We start from the raw sequence: 17055 nt of genomic DNA on the forward strand, positions 1-17055 counted from the left end.
ATTTTATACCCTTTCAACCTTTCTTGTGTGATAGTAAATGATTTAATAAATGAAGTCTTATCTCATTCGAGTCCTTTTAACTTAGCTCATTGAGATATGAGTAATCCATATTATATTATATAGCCCTTCTAGGTAATTGTAATTTAAGCTTTATAGTACATGGCATCATAATCATATGTTAGGGTAAATGGTAAGGTTTATAAAGCAGACTTATGTGAAATCTTATATGCTTATAATATTTATTAAACAAAACACCATGCTAAGCTTTATGATTTTTTCTGACCAATTTTTTTAAATATTTAGGATCAAAGTTTTGTTGGATGTATCTACATGTCATTGGCTTGGGCATAACAAGAAGTATAATGGATTATTTTAAATTCATACTCAAATGCAAATTGTTGTACATCTTCCCTTGTAAATATTGATCCTTAGCTAGTATTAATTATTTTTTAGGCTCCAAACTTGTGGACAATACAAAGTTTTAGTCTTTTTTTTTTAATTTTTGGCAAAGTTGTAATTTTAGTTTGATGAAAAAGTTATAATATTAATATTACAAGGCCTTTAGTAATTAAATAAAAAATAATAATAATATTATAAATAATCAATTTTTTGTTGATTTTTTATGATGAAGATTTTAATTGTCAGTGCATATATAAAATCAAGAATATAAGTAATAATGTTTTTGGTAACTATGAATATCCAGACCAGTTTATGTGCACCTCGATTAATCTCTTGAGACCTTGAAGTTAACGACTAGATAAGTCTTTAATGATCTTGAGATTTATGGCACTCAAACTGGTAATTTATAGAGAACAAACCCAGAGCCTGATACCAGTAATAATTTTTTAAACTATAACATGTAAGTGTAATATAGACCAAGTGTTAAAAGAGTGATTTTCGATTGTATATATAATACAATATCGAGCGGTGAAGGGTAGATCAGTGATGGGCTTGTGTGGATGAGGACCGGGCCCATAAGAAAAGATACCTCGTCTCCCTTAATTTTATTTTTGAGCTTTGGGCTTTAATGTATATTTGTTTAGACTTCGACTACTGAAGTGGCCCTTCGAAGGAATTCGCGAGCCTTCACCGCACTTCCATTCCATACCTTCTTTCTTTTTTACTCTGCCTTCCAAAATTTGTCCCGCTTGAGCAAATCTTTCTTTCTATATGCTCAAGAAAGAAACAAGTCTGATATCTATATTTGCCCTAATTATATACTCTTCTTAAGTTCACTGATCCTCCACTACTTTATGAATTCCTTCGCCTGCTCTTAGGTCTTAACATTGCCTTGTGACATTGCAAGTTCGTTATGATTAGTAACACCTTTTTCTTTCATTCTTTTTGCTTTATTATGGAAAAATAGTGAAAATCACACGCTATTTATCTCGCTGCAACTCAGAGATTGTTTCATTTTAAGATCCGATTAATTTTTTTTTTCTTGTTTCAGATTTTAATTTGAGTCTCTATATTCAAGCTGCCCTCGTTTAAAATTTACAATGGCGGTATGCTAGTTGCTCACTAGTGATTCCATTTTTTTTTGTTTTATAATTTTAGTGTATTTTACTTAGCGAGTATTGTAGGTTGAGAAAATTTTCAAAAGTGAAGCTACTGAAGAAAAAGGAGAGCGTGCCAGATTGGTAACTCCTGTCTACTGGGTTTTTTTTTTAATGTTTTCTCTTGTGATATTGCTGCCATTGGAGAGCATTTGCATATAATGAATCTCGGGAGATTGCGAGGAAATTACCTCTCTGTGTGGTTGGCTTTGTGATTTTCATTGCTGCTTTGTTGTTGTTCTTATGTCATTTGGATGCCCTTGGTTAATTTTTGGATCGAAACAACTGCTAAAATGCCATTCTCTCTGTTGTTTTTTTGTTCTTTTTCCCCAGGCATCGCTTATTGGTGGTATGGCTGTTGCTGACTTGGTCAAGACAACTCTTGGGCCAAAAGGAATGGTAAGGTTTCTTCTTTACTGAGTTTGTTACCAGAAATTGTAAAGCATTGCTTGTTTTACATTAACAATCATCATCTTGTTACAATTTGTTTTTCAGGATAAAATCTTACAGTCGACAGGCAGAGGTCATGAAGTCACAGTAACAAACGATGGGGCCACCATCCTCAAGTCCCTTCACATTGACAACCCAGCTGCAAAAATCCTTGTTGGTATCCTTCCATTGGTAGTATGGATTGCTAATTTTCTTTTCAGGATTGTTAAAACTAAGGTTTTTGCAGAGAAAATTTTGCTATGGATAGAGAGCCTGTTATTTATTTTCAAACTTTCTGCTAGTAGGGGCAAAAACATCTCTCCTGAACTTTACAAGTTAGCCATACCAGCAAATTGCTGCACATGATCGGTAGAACTTTGGATAAGTAACTCTACTGCATTTGTTATGGAAACCCTTAATTCATGATTTAGATATCTCTAAAGTTCAAGATGATGAAGTTGGTGATGGAACAACTTCTGTTGTTGTTTTGGCGGGGGAACTCTTGAGGGAGGCAGAAAAGCTGTTGGCAGCAAAAATTCACCCGATGACAATAATAGCAGGTTTGTTCTAGGCTCCTGGCTTTGCAATGCTTCCTATTTCCCCCCGCCTTCTCGTTTTCATCTATTTGTTATTGTTAGTGCTTCTCGAGCACTTTTTTTTTCAGTTTTGCTGAAAATTTGAAAATCCTTCCCATGTTTTACTGCAAAGAATGCCATATTTTTTTTTTGTAAACATAGAGACCAGATCTTAAGTTGATCATGGTGAATTTGAAACTCTAACTCTTATAGCATGTGAAATTTGTTGATACTGTTTCTTTGATTGTTCAGGTTTCCGAATGGCAGCAGAATGTGCTCGCAATGCTTTGTTGCAAAAGGTTTTGGATAACAAAGACAATGAAGGTATTGATTGTTGTATCATTATGAATTGCAGAATTCATGTAGAACTTGTTTGTGTTAATTGGCTTTTGACAGTTTTTTTGCAGCATATATTTTCTGGCATTGATGTCTGTAATTATTGAATAATGCAGAAAAATTCATGGCTGACTTGATGAAGATTGCAAGGACTACTTTGAGTTCCAAAATACTATCACAGGATAAGGAATACTTTGCAAAACTGGCTGTTGATGCAGTTATGAGATTACAGGTGAACGTTGGTTTTTAATGATAGCTTACCAGCCGTTTTTTGGGGGTGGGGGTAGTTGGTTCGGTGTGAGGATGGCTAGGTTGAAATCTTTTGTTTTCTGGCTCCAACATCTGTACCATGCACTAGATCTTATTTCTTCTGTCATTCTGCATGGTGTGCCTGCCTATTTGTGTGTTTCAGACTGCTATTTCAGTATTCTGATACTTCCTCCTATGGTGGGTTTTTTTTTATTTTTTATTTTTTTTTTTATCTCACCCTGAACTTACATTCTTGATACGATGATTTGGTTTTGACTTGTTCAGACTATTTGTTTTATCAACGGGTTCTGACACTCATATTAAGTGTATTCTTTTTTCCTAATCAGTTTGGTCTTATGATTGCTAAATGAAATTGCAGGGTAGCACAAACTTAGAGGCTATTCAAATTATCAAGAAGCCTGGAGGTTCACTAAAGGATTCCTTCTTAGATGAAGGGTGGGTACATCTACTTATAAGAATCTTGTCATGTTATTGAAGTTCCACTGCATGGTGCATATTTTTTTTTGTCTATAATAAGAAAATGAATGGGCATTTCTAATGCCTTTGCACATGAATTTCCTGTCTTGAGTGCTAACATGAGCATTCTTTTACTGTAATATACTTTGGAAGTTCTTTGCAAGTTTTGTTAGTGCTGCATGCCCTTGCAGATGCTTCTATTTTTGTTTGCTAATGCCCTTCTAGCAGGGTTCTCAGTTAGCTAGAAAACATTGGCTGTAATGTCCTTGTGTCTATTAATAATGCATTGACATGTGATAAATATTTTTGCTTGTTTTAAATGATTAAATCGGTCTTGTGCTTGTTCAGATTTATTCTTGACAAGAAAATCGGTGTTGGACAACCAAAGCGAATAGAGAATGCAAAGATTTTGGTGGCCAATACTGCAATGGATACAGACAAGGTAAAAATCTATGGGGCCCGTGTTCGTGTCGATTCAATGTCCAGGGTTGCTGAAATTGAAGCAGCTGAGAAGCAAAAAATGAAAGAAAAGGTGGATAAGATAATAGCACATGGAATTAACTGCTTCATTAACAGACAACTGATTTACAATTTCCCTGAAGAACTCTTTGCAAATGGTGGAATTCTTGCAATTGAGCATGCTGATTTTGATGGAATTGAACGTCTTGCTTTAGTGACTGGTGGTGAAATTGCTTCAACATTTGATAATCCAGAGTCAGTTAAGCTTGGTCACTGCAAGCTTATTGAGGAAATTATGATTGGTGAGGACAAGTTGATTCACTTTTCAGGTGTTGAAATGGGTCAGGCATGTACTATAGTACTGAGAGGTGCAAGGTAATATTTCTTTCCAGCTTATAGAAAAGTATTATGCAGTTAATGCTGGAAAATATGTTAACTTTTGGGTCTTTGGGATTTTAGCCTAAGCTTTTGCACTTCGTATATTGATTGTGTTGTCCCATAGCTGCTATTTAGCAATTAGGACAAATGCAACTATCTTTTTGTGGAATTTGAGTTTGTTAATGATATAATAGAGTTTGATGGCATGGCTCATACTGACATGGCAACTCTGGTTGGTGTGGTTTTGTTTCCCTAGGCTTGAAATATAATCCCGATGTTTCACTTGTAGAGAGGGGGAAAAAACTCTGGAGTGGAAGTTTTGTGTCCTTACTTCACCTCAAATGCCTTTTGACGTGTTCATATGTTTTTGCAGCCGTCATGTGCTTGATGAGGCGGAAAGGTCCCTGCATGATGCCTTGTGTGTGCTGTCTCAGACAGTCAACGACAGCAGGGTTCTACTTGGAGGTGGATGGCCTGAGATGGTGATGGCAAAGGAAGTCGATGAATTAGCCCGAGTGACTCCTGGGAAGAAGTCCCATGCTATTGAAGCATTCTCAAGGGCTCTCATTGCAATTCCTACTATCATTGCAGAAAATGCTGGTTTGGACAGTGCAGAGTTGGTTGCACAGCTTCGGGCAGAGCACCACAAGGAGGGGTGCACATCAGGAATTGATGTGATATCTGGATCTGTAAGTGCTTCAATAAAAACTTCATTAAAAGCAAGTTTTAAGAGACATTATTATAAGCTGTGGTCAACTGGCTAGCTGAGTATTTAGTAATAGTTTGTAATCCAATCTACTCTGTTGGCCCAGTTTGTTGATTCCTGGCATCTTTTAAATCATTGCAGATAGGAGATATGGTAGAGCTAGGCATTTCTGAAGCATTCAAAGTTAAGCAGGCTGTACTGCTCTCTGCAACTGAAGCTGCTGAGATGATCCTTAGAGTGGATGAAATCATCACTTGTGCTCCACGCAGGAGAGAAGATAGAATGTGAAATTGGGTGGATCTTTGGCTGCACAAAGATATCTGCTGTGACGCATCCCATCCTGGTTTTGAATTTTCCATGCTCAAGTTTTACTTTGATATTATTAACTGTTGAACTGTTTTGGCTTTTATTGGTTATTGTGCTGTGAAGCTTTTGTTTTCGAAGTTAGTAGCAATGCAATTGGGGTGTTAGCATAAGCACTGAAGAAGATGATAATTCAATTATGATGATTATGTAGTTTTAGGAGTAAATAGCAGATTGTAGAATGCCCGACCATACTGTACCAAAACAATGTTTCTGAGAAAGAATATTTGGTTTTTCCTTGTTTGGTTTGATGAAATAAACCCTAGACCTAAGTAAAAAATTGTCGAGACTTGGGGTATCCCTTTGTGAAGACGGAATCTAAGTATCACAAAATAAGCTATGGTAATGGTGCTAAATACATGAATATTTCAAAATGCCAATAATCTCATCTTTTCTCCAAGGAATTCAAACTCGAAATGATTTAACTGCGGAACCAGTTAGTGCAAGAAAATAAAATAAAAATATCCCAAGAAATTCTCTATCAATTAAGTAAGTGCTTAACACGGTTTGTGCTTGATCGCTGTGGGATATTTACCAATGTAATCAACGAATGATTCACTTTCTCAAACAAAGCAATAAAACTAACGAGGAAGGATTGAAAGATTTTGGTCTGATTCTACGATCAGGTTTAAGGATTTTTTTTTTTAACTGTTTCCTATTTTCGGTATAGAATATAACACCTGCACTTCAACACGGCTAAATTGGATATGCAGGCTTCTATGTTTTTGTATATATATTTTTTTAATTGTAAATTAAAAAGTCTATGTATAATTAAATAAATCAAGAATTATGCATGTTATTAAATGAAAAAAGTTATTAACAATAAATAAAAATGAAAATTAAAAAGCATTTATAGATCAAAATTATTTTTTTTATTTAATTAAAAAATAATAGAGATAGACGTACATAAAATTATTTGAATAAAATAAAATAAAGAAAAATGTTATGTAAGGTTGTATATATTAGAAATATTATTCAAAAATATATATTCTCTATTTATACAACACATAAAAAGAAAAAAACATTTATAAATGAATTATAATAATCTCTTCAAAAACTAAATGTATACAAAAAAATTAAAAAATAACTGTTATTTAAAAGAGGCTATATAAACAAAATAAAAGAAAGAAGGGTTATTAATTTAAATCTAAATTTTAAAAATTATTTTGAAGAAAACATATAAAAAAAGCTTACAAAAAATATTTTAAAAAAGATCAGACACTGTTGGGCTTGGCAAGTCAGGCCAATGCACCTAGCCCATTTAGTAAGGGCTTGTGTGCTTGGGCCCTTATTTTTTTTATGGTAGATGGGGTGGGCGACAAAATAAGTCAGGCGATACTTTGTCTAGATTTTTGCCACGTGGTGGTTGGAAAATCAGGATTGAAGATTTTTTTTATTTAAAAACTTATTTTGGCTCAAAATATCTAGAAAACATTATAGGCACTTGATAAATTCATTAATGGCCTAAAAAAAGGTCAAAAAACTCGAAATCAATCTGAAATAAAAAAATCTTTTTGACTTTCGAGGTAAGAAAAACACTTAAGTTGAACTTTTTCTATCAAATGAAATCTTTTGACATAAAGATTGATCGTTTTGGTGGTCGGTATATGTGTTAACGACAATTCTCTCTCTCTAAAGCAGGAATCAAGCGATCTCTATCTCTTTTCTCTCTCAAACCATGAATTAAAAGGTAACAAAAATAAACTTATGTGTTAAAATTGAATTGAAAAAAAATTAAGGGACTAGATAGGTATACTATGTGAAGTTTGAGGATCAAAGTGAATTTTTTGTGAGAATTTTGAAACCATCATTTATTTATAATGTATTTTTTTATTTTGGTTCTTTATCTTTCAATTTTATTCTTAATTAACAAATTTGATTCAATTATCTTTTAATTTGAATTTAAAAAAATGTAATAACACTAAAAATATTTGAGGATAAAAAAATATCAGAATTACAGTTAAAAAAAAAACCTGTTTTCTATAAAGCATATTTAGTGAGATAAAAAAAAGAATTGATTTCTAGTACATTTATTTTTTACAGATTTGAAAAGCTTCGGGATTTTTGGCTTAGTCTTTCCAAGACTGTTCTCTATTTGGGCAGAAATTGCTTTCAAAAGAAAGGAATTGAAATGAACACAAATTGCTTTCAAAAGAAAGGAATTGAAATGAGCATTCTAATCTTTGTTCTCTCTTCGGGCACAACCAAGAAGCTTTGCAATATTTATGGAGAGTTTTACCAGGAAGAAAAATGGGAAGAGGCAGCAACGTTTGGAGACCTCAAATTTCTAGATCATCTCTTATCGATTCCTTCCTTCTTCGATTGTTTCAGTCGAGACTTCTGGGCGTCTTCGATTTTTCCTCGTGTCCGCATCAACGTGCACGGAGGACCATTACATGGACTCTGCTTTGACCAGGACCATTCAAAGATATCATCGATTGGCTGCTGACTCCGTTTTGGAGTGTAAAACAGTGTTCTTAGCAATTGAAACGCTTTCAAATTTGACACTTTCAACATATACTTTGATGGAAAGAGGGTGGGTGATTCTGCCATTAAAAAACATGCCATTTATTTCATTCAAATCTTCTGTATGCACTCATTCTAGATATATATTACTAGTAGATTATTTGTATGCGCTTACGCTACAACTTATATTATCATTATTTTTTTAATAGAAGTCTTTTTTTAATAAGTTTTATTTTAAACCAGATTGATGTGATATAATTCACCAAACTTTAAGGATACGAAGACAATTAAATAATAAATAAAAATTAAAATAATTTTTTCTTTAGGATGAATTATGCAAGAGATGAGACTAACAACATCTTTTTTTTGTTTTTCCTTTAGGATGAATACAGCCTTGGAGAATTTAGCGAAGATTTTAAAGAGTTAGATGCTCATTTACTATCATTTACATGAAAATTATGATAAGATCTAACTTAGGACCGAACTAAATAATGAACTAGGTTGATTGGCTGGTCACTAGATCACAAGGTTAATCATCTTAACCGGGTTTTATAGCACTGTTTACACATACGCGGGACAGACTGGTTTCTTTCCTCCCATGAAGAACAAATAGGAAATTTGGTTTTCTCAGCCGCCTTAGAGGATTTAAATGTCATGATAATGGTGGTATTGATTATTGCAGTGGGGTAAACCACACCAGACTCTTCAACTAAACCTATCATACTCATCTACTCATCTTGCATAAATTATTAAGCAAAACAATATAAAAAACGCAAATGGAGGCAAAAAAAGGATTAAATATACCACTGAAAATATTCAAGTTTCCATTGAAGTCAAAATCCACGGGTTTATGCCATTGCCGTGTTCCCATCAATTCCCTTCTCATGTTGCTTTGAAATATCTGATTTTTATTGTCATCAATTAGTACCGTACCAATATACCAGACTCCTTTATTAATCAGAACCACAAGTGTCAAAATCCCTTTCTAATTCCCAGCATGAAGTTCTTTTTTTGTGGCTCAAGTTGTTTTTCCTCTGGACCAAAAGCCACCATCATCAATAATAGAAGCAGCTTGCCAGGTACGACGAATTTTAGATGCTGGTGTTCTCCCTAGCTCGTAGTCATTTGGGTTTTGTTTTGACCGAGTCATATTGGTTTCTCGATATGGTTTGGTGTGCTCTTGATTCACTTTCTTTTTTCCTTGTCTTCCATTTTATTATCAGCTCTTGATTGCTTTCTCTACAAAAACCAGGTGAACAAAGTCATGGCAATTTGCGCTTATTCTCTTCTAATGAACTCGAAATTGCCACCCAAAACTTCTCTTCCTCTAACAAGATTGGAGAAGGTGGCTTCGGTTGTGTGTACAAGGTAAGAGATTCTTTCTTTTGCTTCCATATCAACCCCCCCCACCCTTTTCTGGGTAATGCTAATGTGGCATTTTTGTTCGACTTTGAAGGGTTGGTTGGAGGATGGTTCTGTAGTGGCTGTGAAGGTTCTTTCAGTTGAAGTTGAATCTATGCGTGGAGAGAGAGAATTCATATCTGAGATAGCTGCACTGTCTGATATCAAACATGAAAATCTGGTTACACTTCGAGGATGTTGTGTTGATGGGGCCAAAAGATATCTGGTCTATGATTACATGGAGAACAACAGCCTCGTACATACTTTGCTCGGTAATTAATAATCCATGTTTGCGTTTTCGTAGTTAGTTCTGTTCTTTGTTGTCTCTTTAAAAAGTAGAGAACTTGGGAAAATTCATTGGCTTTTATTCTTGATTAATAGGACAAGAGCACAACAGGGTCAAATTCAGTTGGGAAGCAAGGCGTGGTATTTCATTAGGAGTTGCTCGTGGGATTGCCTATCTTCATGATGTGGTCCAACCCCGTATTTTGCATCGAGATATCAAAGCTAGCAACATACTTCTTGATCAAAGCTTTACACCAAAAGTGTCAGATTTTGGTCTTTCAAGAGCACTCAGAGACAATACATCTCATGTCAGTACTCATGTTGCCGGGACATTGTAAGTGGAATCACTTAGTGCATTTGATTCTCTCTTTGATTGGATTATTTGGCAAATGCTAGTATAGCTAACGAGGTTTCTTGCGATTGGAAATGCAAAAGAGGATACCTTGCTCCAGAATACGCTGTTAGCGGACGTATGACACGGAAATCGGATGTTTACAGTTTCGGAGTATTACTTCTGGAAATTATCAGTGGGCGACCGGTAGTGGATTTTGACTTGGAACATGGTGAACACTACCTGGTTCAAAAGGTAAAAACGTCGGAGCAATCAATGAATCAATAATGCAAAGCAGCCTTCTTTATTTTGAAAGTAGAAGTGAAACTTTTTTGTGTGTGAATTTGCAGGCATGGGAAGCCTACAAGGGCAACAGTCTTCTGCAGATAGTAGACCCCGCTCTTCATATGGACTTCCCAGAAGAAGAAGCACTTCGATTCTTAATGGTTGGCCTGCTTTGCGTGCAAGAAACTGTCAAGCTCCGCCCAAGTATGTCTACCACAGTTAAAATGCTGACGAACGAAAATGACATCAAAGACGTTCAAATTTCACAACCAGGGCTTCTTTCTGATCTGATGGATATCAGATTGCGACAGAAGCATTCATCCCAGAGGACACAGACCACATTTTCCAGGGGCTCAACCACAACAAGCACGCATAGTACCAGCTATTTTTGATTCTGTAATTCTTGTTCTTTAACCCCTCAAAAAAAGGACAAGAAAATTTTCATTTCTAACCAAAGGAGTCTAGATAATAACTCTAGTGCATATATTGTTTGGATCATGCTGATTTTGTGTGGTCAAACCAAAGGTTTCTGTGATTCTACAGGAAAAATCCCTTTCACAAGCTGTTGAATTTACTGAAAAAATAATGCTATAGAAGTATAGAGTAGTCATGAGTGGTCTCAATTAATGACAACTTCCTTTATATATATATATATATATATATATATATATATATAGTGGAGTATAGATTGATTGATTAAATCCATCATAGAATCAATTTCACTTATTGGAGAAAAAGAGAATGGAATGGGCATGAATCAGCGGGAAACAAAGTGATGCAACCGCATAGCATGGATAAAAAGTATGGATAAAAACTAGAGTTTCCAGTAAGGTTACAATTCTAAACTATAAAGAAATAAGTAAAGAAAACTCCAATAATTTTTTAAAAAATATGTAATTTAATGATATAATGAAAAAAATAACACACTAACTTTTTATATAGAGAAAAAAGCCGATCTAACTCAAAAATTAATTAAAATATAAAATTAACTAGAAAAATAATTAAATCAACAAAAATATTTTTTAGACCTAATTTGAATGTCTTCTAGATCTAGATTGGTTACATTGAGTTGGCTTTATAGAACTGAATTTGTAGAATTATTTGATAAAATTTAAATTTATTTTAATAATTAAATCTAAAATTATAATTATTTTTGTCGAGTTACATGTATGTCATATCTTAGTTCTTCCGGGACTTCTTCCTCTATATGATTCTTAAATATACTTGCAATACGTTACATATTACACGTCACTACGATCACCAGGAGCTTCCTTTAACAATTTTACTGTATTTGCTTCATAATATGTGGAGTAAAGATGTCAAATAATACAGCTTTCTTCGATGTATGCCATTTGTTGTATCTTCATACTTCGGAGTAGAGACAAAATAACAAGGGTGTGGTCTCAGCCTCAAGATCTCCCCGAAAAACAAATACTAGATAGCAGACGGGAGCAAGCTCCACAGAAAGTCCAAAAAAAAAAAGTGTCTCGTCACCTAAACTGACCCAACGTGTGTCCTGAGATTCAAGTTAATGAAAGCATTTAATGTTTAAATTATGGATTGCCATTTTCGAATTTTTTAAACAGAGAAATTCATGCCACTGATTATGATGGTTTGTGTGTCAAAATCAAGCTGGTGGCCTGGAAATGTGACAGTGAAACCATTAGGTTTGACTCTTTTCCACCAAGAACATTAATTCTTGTTTCCTTCCGTAAAAATGGATGCCCACCATACCCAAAAGTCTGCAGCTTTCGAGTTTCCCTTAATGCACGACACAGTTTAACTTTCCAAGTATGACACGGCCCAGCTTAACTCATCATGATTTAGATTGACATGATCTGAAAGGGGCTTCAATCACACCACCTGATCCTGTGAAACTAAAACTTTCTTATGAGATTGGAGGAAACCCTTGTGGCATATGATCGATAATGAATGCGCATCTTACGAGACATGAACTCCTCTTTTGATCGATCAAAGTTCCCTTACCTGATAAATATCTTTGTTCAAATCAGAAAAGTGTTTGAATATGTCTATGCATTACATGCTGCAACTTAAAAAGTTCAAATCATAAAAGTGATTTTGCATGCCATAAAAATTGATCACCGCATGGAAATACCGAGACAGGAGAGGACCTACAGTTTGGAAGCACCATACCACAAGCTGCAAGGGCATTGCAAGAGGAAAGCATGGATAAATAATAGGCCCCTCCTTTCTGATATCAGACAATCAAGTTGGCTTCTTAGGGACTAATCCTCTGATTAAAGCAGAATGGTCTTCGAATAATTCAATGTCAAATTGATAGAAAGGCTGCTATGTTTCCGGAAAATGCTTTAAAGGAATGAAAGGACCCTAGAGCGGGGGTCCTTCCCTTCTGTCTGAAACCAGAGGTCAGTGCTCACAACAGTTGGAACCACCTTTGTGTTTGAACAGGTCTTGTGATTTTCTTGGCTCAGATTCTACTCTCTCTACCTTCTGCAGCAGGGGATCCACACCAGCATCCTCATCTCTTTTCTAAAATTCTAGCTTTTGCTACTATCTATAAGTTCTCACATATTAAGCTGTTCCATTATAATCGTAAGGGTTTGGATTCTTCTTTTCCTCCTTAACTCTTGCAGGTTTCCCAAATCCTTGATCATACGCTAAACAGATCGAGTCAAACTCCCGTTCTGAATATATGAAATTAACAACTTTTAGCTCAATATCATCAAGATAATTATAGAAACTTTTCTGCAAAAAAAAGAAAAAAGAAAAAAGAAAAAAGAAAGAGAGATGGTTCCACCCTGTCGAGGAAACAAATCAAGGTCGATCAGACCTTGATTTTGCTCTAAGTTGATTGTTTTCGCCGTACCAATCAAGCAACATTGTCAATAAAGGGGTTTTAATCGATCCCCTCCAATAAATTTTACCCCACAGAAAATATCCCCTGAGCACTAAGATCCAGTCATGCCAATGACAAAGTACGTCTGAAAAATTAATATATAGGATCCAACATCTGACAAGTTGCTCATACAATAGTTCATTTGCTAATCAACCTCATTTTGGATAGATGTGTTAATCACCTAATTATCAATGCATCCGTTAATAATGCTTTAGAGAAAACATTGAGACATCGTATGATAAAATTAGAGAGAGAGAATGAGAAGCTGTTTTCTGAAAGCTGTGGAGCTGCCTTGACCATATTTTATTTCTCTTCCTGTCAAGACTACCACAATCTGCAGTGGACTTTTGCATCAGGATGTTAAGTGTTTCAGAGCTTACCCAGTTTGCTCATATGCGGTTCAGTTGCACGTGCGTGTGAGCTAGGATAATTGATCATGGCCTAAAAACAACGAATTCCCATTGCTAGCAATTTAAATATTTCTTATAAAGTATTAACTGAAATTGGAAGGACCATATATCTAAATTTATATTCCCAGGCATTTGAGCACGAAGACCACCAATGGATTGTCAGACGTAGCGCAGTTGATTGGAACATTGACGAAGACTGAATTTGGGAAAAAACTATGTTATGGACCTCCCTTTTCAGTGGCGGAGAAAGGATTCCATTTTTTTTGGGTTTTTTATAATGTCACAATTCTGTTTGCAGAAACACAGAGAAGCAGATGAATTCTATACCAGATAAGTACCAATACACAATGAAAGGTTGGCTCCATTTTAGATGAGTGAATGCATACAGATTTGTTCATCAATATGCAATGGGAGGTTGACTCCATTTTAGATGAGCGAATGCATACAGAAATTTGTTCATATAATATTAGGCTTGGAATTTAAGTTTCAACTGATATATCAGAATTTTTCCTAGTCTGCAAGAAGGCAGTGCTGTCCTGTGGTCAGAAAGGGAGATTTATTGTTTTAACTTCAATGCAGATGAAAACATGTAGAATCGAGTAAAAATTGAATCCCCTGCTTATTTATAAATGAACAAAAAGCTAACAAAAATAAAATGGGAAGAGGAGTATTGAAGCAACATGATGTACAAAAATGCTCAAGACAAACATACAGTTGCCGCATAGCAGTTACTCAGTACTGAAGGTATATTAGTGTTACCTGTTTCAACATATCAATCTCAATCAACATGTCAGGATACTGTCTGAAGACTACAAGATCAATCCATTACAATTTGCTCTAACCATGTCGCCACATACCAACATTATTTGGTGAAGTGTAATCTCTATCATATCCTTTTCTTCCACTAAGAATCTCTAGCAGTACAGTTCCAAAATTGTATACATCTTTTCATGTCTCCACCAAGATCCTTTTCATTTGCTGAAAGAAGCCCAAAATCTGCTATTCGTGCTCCCCAGGCAGAATCCAAAAGAAAGTTTGAAGTCTTGACATTGTGATAGACAATTGGCTGTTCAGCTTCCTCGTGAAGGTACTCAAGTCCCTTTGCAGCCCGCATTAAAATCTTCAACCTAAGGCTCCAATTCAGAGAAGAAAGCCCACTATGGAGATGATCATGAAAGGTGACATAGGGCATATGCATAGACAAGCAGCCTTCATCCCATTTCTGAGACGTAATCTAACAAATTCACAATATTGCAATGTCAAACGTTACAGAGGATCTCCAATTCATGTCAAAATCTCTGCTGTTAGAATGAATTATAGTGGGCAGCATTTTCCCTCTTGATTGCAACCTGTCTCCCAACTGCTTTATAAACAAAGCCATAGCTTTAGGTTTGTTTAAAAGTGTGATAAAGGTTATTTTTTAAAATAATTTTTATAAATATATTAAAATAATTTTTTTTTTAAATTTATTTTTAATATTAACACATCAATTCAAATACATCAAAATAAAAAAAAAATTTGAAGCTAAAAAATTTCAAAAAGATGGTTGAACCACAATACCATATGCGGCCTAAGCTCATTGAACTCTTTGAATCCATTGGTGGCCTCTTTTAGCTCTGATAGTCAGAAAACTTGCGCCATCCCAGGACAAGGATGGATTGAGGATGGTATGACTCAGAAGTAGTGTCAGTTTCCAACTCTGGTTTGCCTATACAAGAACTAAACTGTTTTGTTGATCTTTCTTTATTTCAAGTGGCAAACAAACATGGAAGAATACACCCGCTAACTGATATCAACAGCAAAGCCAAAGCAGAAGACTCAGTTATGATTGCTAATCTGCGCGAGTTGTGCTGTTGCTTCCCAGAAGATGATTGCAACCCACAAACATCCCAACAAGAACTGTTCTGGCAAAGAGAACAAGCTGTGCATACTCTATCAGCATTCTTAGTACATGGACTAGACAAGAAAAAACCTTGAAACAATTTGACCCACATGCAGAACAAATATTTAAATCATTTCTAATACACATGCTTGTCAAATCCGGTTCATTTAAAATACTTGCATTGAAAACAAACTCCCCTTCACTCCAAGAACGATGACTGCATAGCCCTGGACTGCACAACTCCAAAGGAGGACTATAATCTGGTGGTAATCTCCCATTAGCAAACCAGCAATTAATAACCAAATCATCTGCCCGCTTGTCGTGAAATCAGACGAAGCAATCGCCATAAACCCAGAACCACCCTTTGGAATTGAAGATGAATTGAAACTTCCCCAACACTCGACTGTGTTATTATCCTTCCTAATCCCACAGAAATGGTAGTTCCAGCAGTTAACAATTCAAAACGGGTCCCAAGGCTGAAGATGAATCAGTAGTATTGCCCCAACATTTGACATCATTAGACCCTTGCAAGATCCACAAACAGAACCCTTCGCGGAACATAAAACCATGTAATTCTCCGATAAATACGAAACGCCCAACCTATTGACTTGTTGTCTGTCTAGACATATTGACCTTAGCTTTATGATGATCAAAGGTGGTTGAAATTTGAACAAGAAAATAACGTGTTGTCTGTCTAGACATATTGACTTGTCATCCATTTTATTTTAGAAAAACAATTAGGGTGGACATTGTATTTATTTTAACCAATCATTACCTTTCTTATAAATATCTATTTTAATTGACATTTAACTAAATAAAAATAGATTTTAAAAAAATACTCCATGGTAAGGATGAGGCATTACTAGTGTTTTATTACAAAGTGAAACACACCTTATCAAATCGACACCAATACCAATTAATTTGGTGTTTGAAATCAATATCAACCTCTATTTTTTCTATTTATAATCAAAAGCTAGTGTTTTCTCTTTTTTTTTTCTTAGGTCAGAGACTAAAAAACAATAAAAATGAATTTTAGTATCAAATTTGAATTGTAAAAAAATAAATGAACTGAATGGGTATAATTTGAAAAGTTTAAGGACTAAATTGAACTTTTCATGATAACTTTGAAACCACCATCTATTTTCAGCGCCTTCTCCACACAAATATTCCTTCTTTTATTTTTGTGTTTGGTCAACAAATTCGAATAAATTATTCTTTAATTTGGTTCTAAAAAGATGTATTCACGGAAAAAAAAAGTTTGAAAATTAAATAAAATTATTTTTTAACAATAAGTGAGAGACATGGAGAATGTTTTCTTACACGATGTTTTTGAACAATATTCTCTTACACAAAAAAATAAAAATTAATTTAAAATTAATCAAATATTGAAAAATAAAATAAAATAAACTCAATAAAAATTAATATTAAATAATAAAATTAAATAAAATAAAACAAATAAAAAAGGTCCAAGAGAATGAAGTTCTAGAGAATATTTTATGGAATTATAAACTTCTTTTGTTACTAAATTGTACGGTAACACAATATTCTAAACATAAAATTTACCAGCAACAAAAAAAAGGAATGAATTA

At 34.6% G+C, this 17055-nt stretch overlaps 2 protein-coding genes and 1 pseudogene across 5 annotated transcripts; 2 read left to right on the top strand and 1 right to left on the bottom strand.

Moving 5' to 3' along the window:
- The first annotated feature begins 1057 nt into the window (after positions 1–1057).
- On the top strand, positions 1058–5767 carry LOC133690065 (T-complex protein 1 subunit beta-like). 4 transcript variants are annotated; one of them, XM_062110219.1, is made up of 12 exons: positions 1058–1319; positions 1451–1505; positions 1584–1640; positions 1890–1955; positions 2052–2163; positions 2417–2545; positions 2813–2884; positions 3013–3128; positions 3525–3601; positions 3971–4456; positions 4833–5148; positions 5307–5767. In XM_062110219.1, the coding sequence occupies exons 2-12, from the start codon at positions 1500–1502 to the stop codon at positions 5451–5453; spliced, it is 1584 nt and encodes a 527-aa protein (XP_061966203.1). In that variant the 5' UTR covers positions 1058–1319; positions 1451–1499; the 3' UTR covers positions 5454–5767. The 4 variants fall into 4 exon arrangements, with proteins under 4 accessions (XP_061966203.1, XP_061966201.1, XP_061966204.1 ...); XM_062110217.1 differs by having other exon boundaries at positions 1058–1305; XM_062110220.1 differs by having other exon boundaries at positions 1058–1301.
- Positions 5768–8817: 3050 nt separating this feature from the next.
- LOC133689017 (putative serine/threonine-protein kinase) lies at positions 8818–10906 on the top strand. The gene is made up of 6 exons (XM_062108718.1): positions 8818–9073; positions 9247–9362; positions 9451–9667; positions 9777–10014; positions 10116–10266; positions 10362–10906. The coding sequence occupies exons 1-6, from the start codon at positions 8992–8994 to the stop codon at positions 10686–10688; spliced, it is 1131 nt and encodes a 376-aa protein (XP_061964702.1). The 5' UTR covers positions 8818–8991; the 3' UTR covers positions 10689–10906.
- A 3320-nt stretch (positions 10907–14226) lies between these two features.
- LOC133689427 (serine/threonine-protein kinase-like protein CCR1) lies at positions 14227–16185 on the bottom strand (annotated as a pseudogene).
- Positions 16186–17055: the final 870 nt, after the last annotated feature.

The sequence above is a fragment of the Populus nigra genome, chromosome 3 (genome assembly GCF_951802175.1).
Source record: "Populus nigra chromosome 3, ddPopNigr1.1, whole genome shotgun sequence".
In the NCBI taxonomy this organism is placed as follows: Eukaryota; Viridiplantae; Streptophyta; class Magnoliopsida; order Malpighiales; family Salicaceae; genus Populus; species Populus nigra.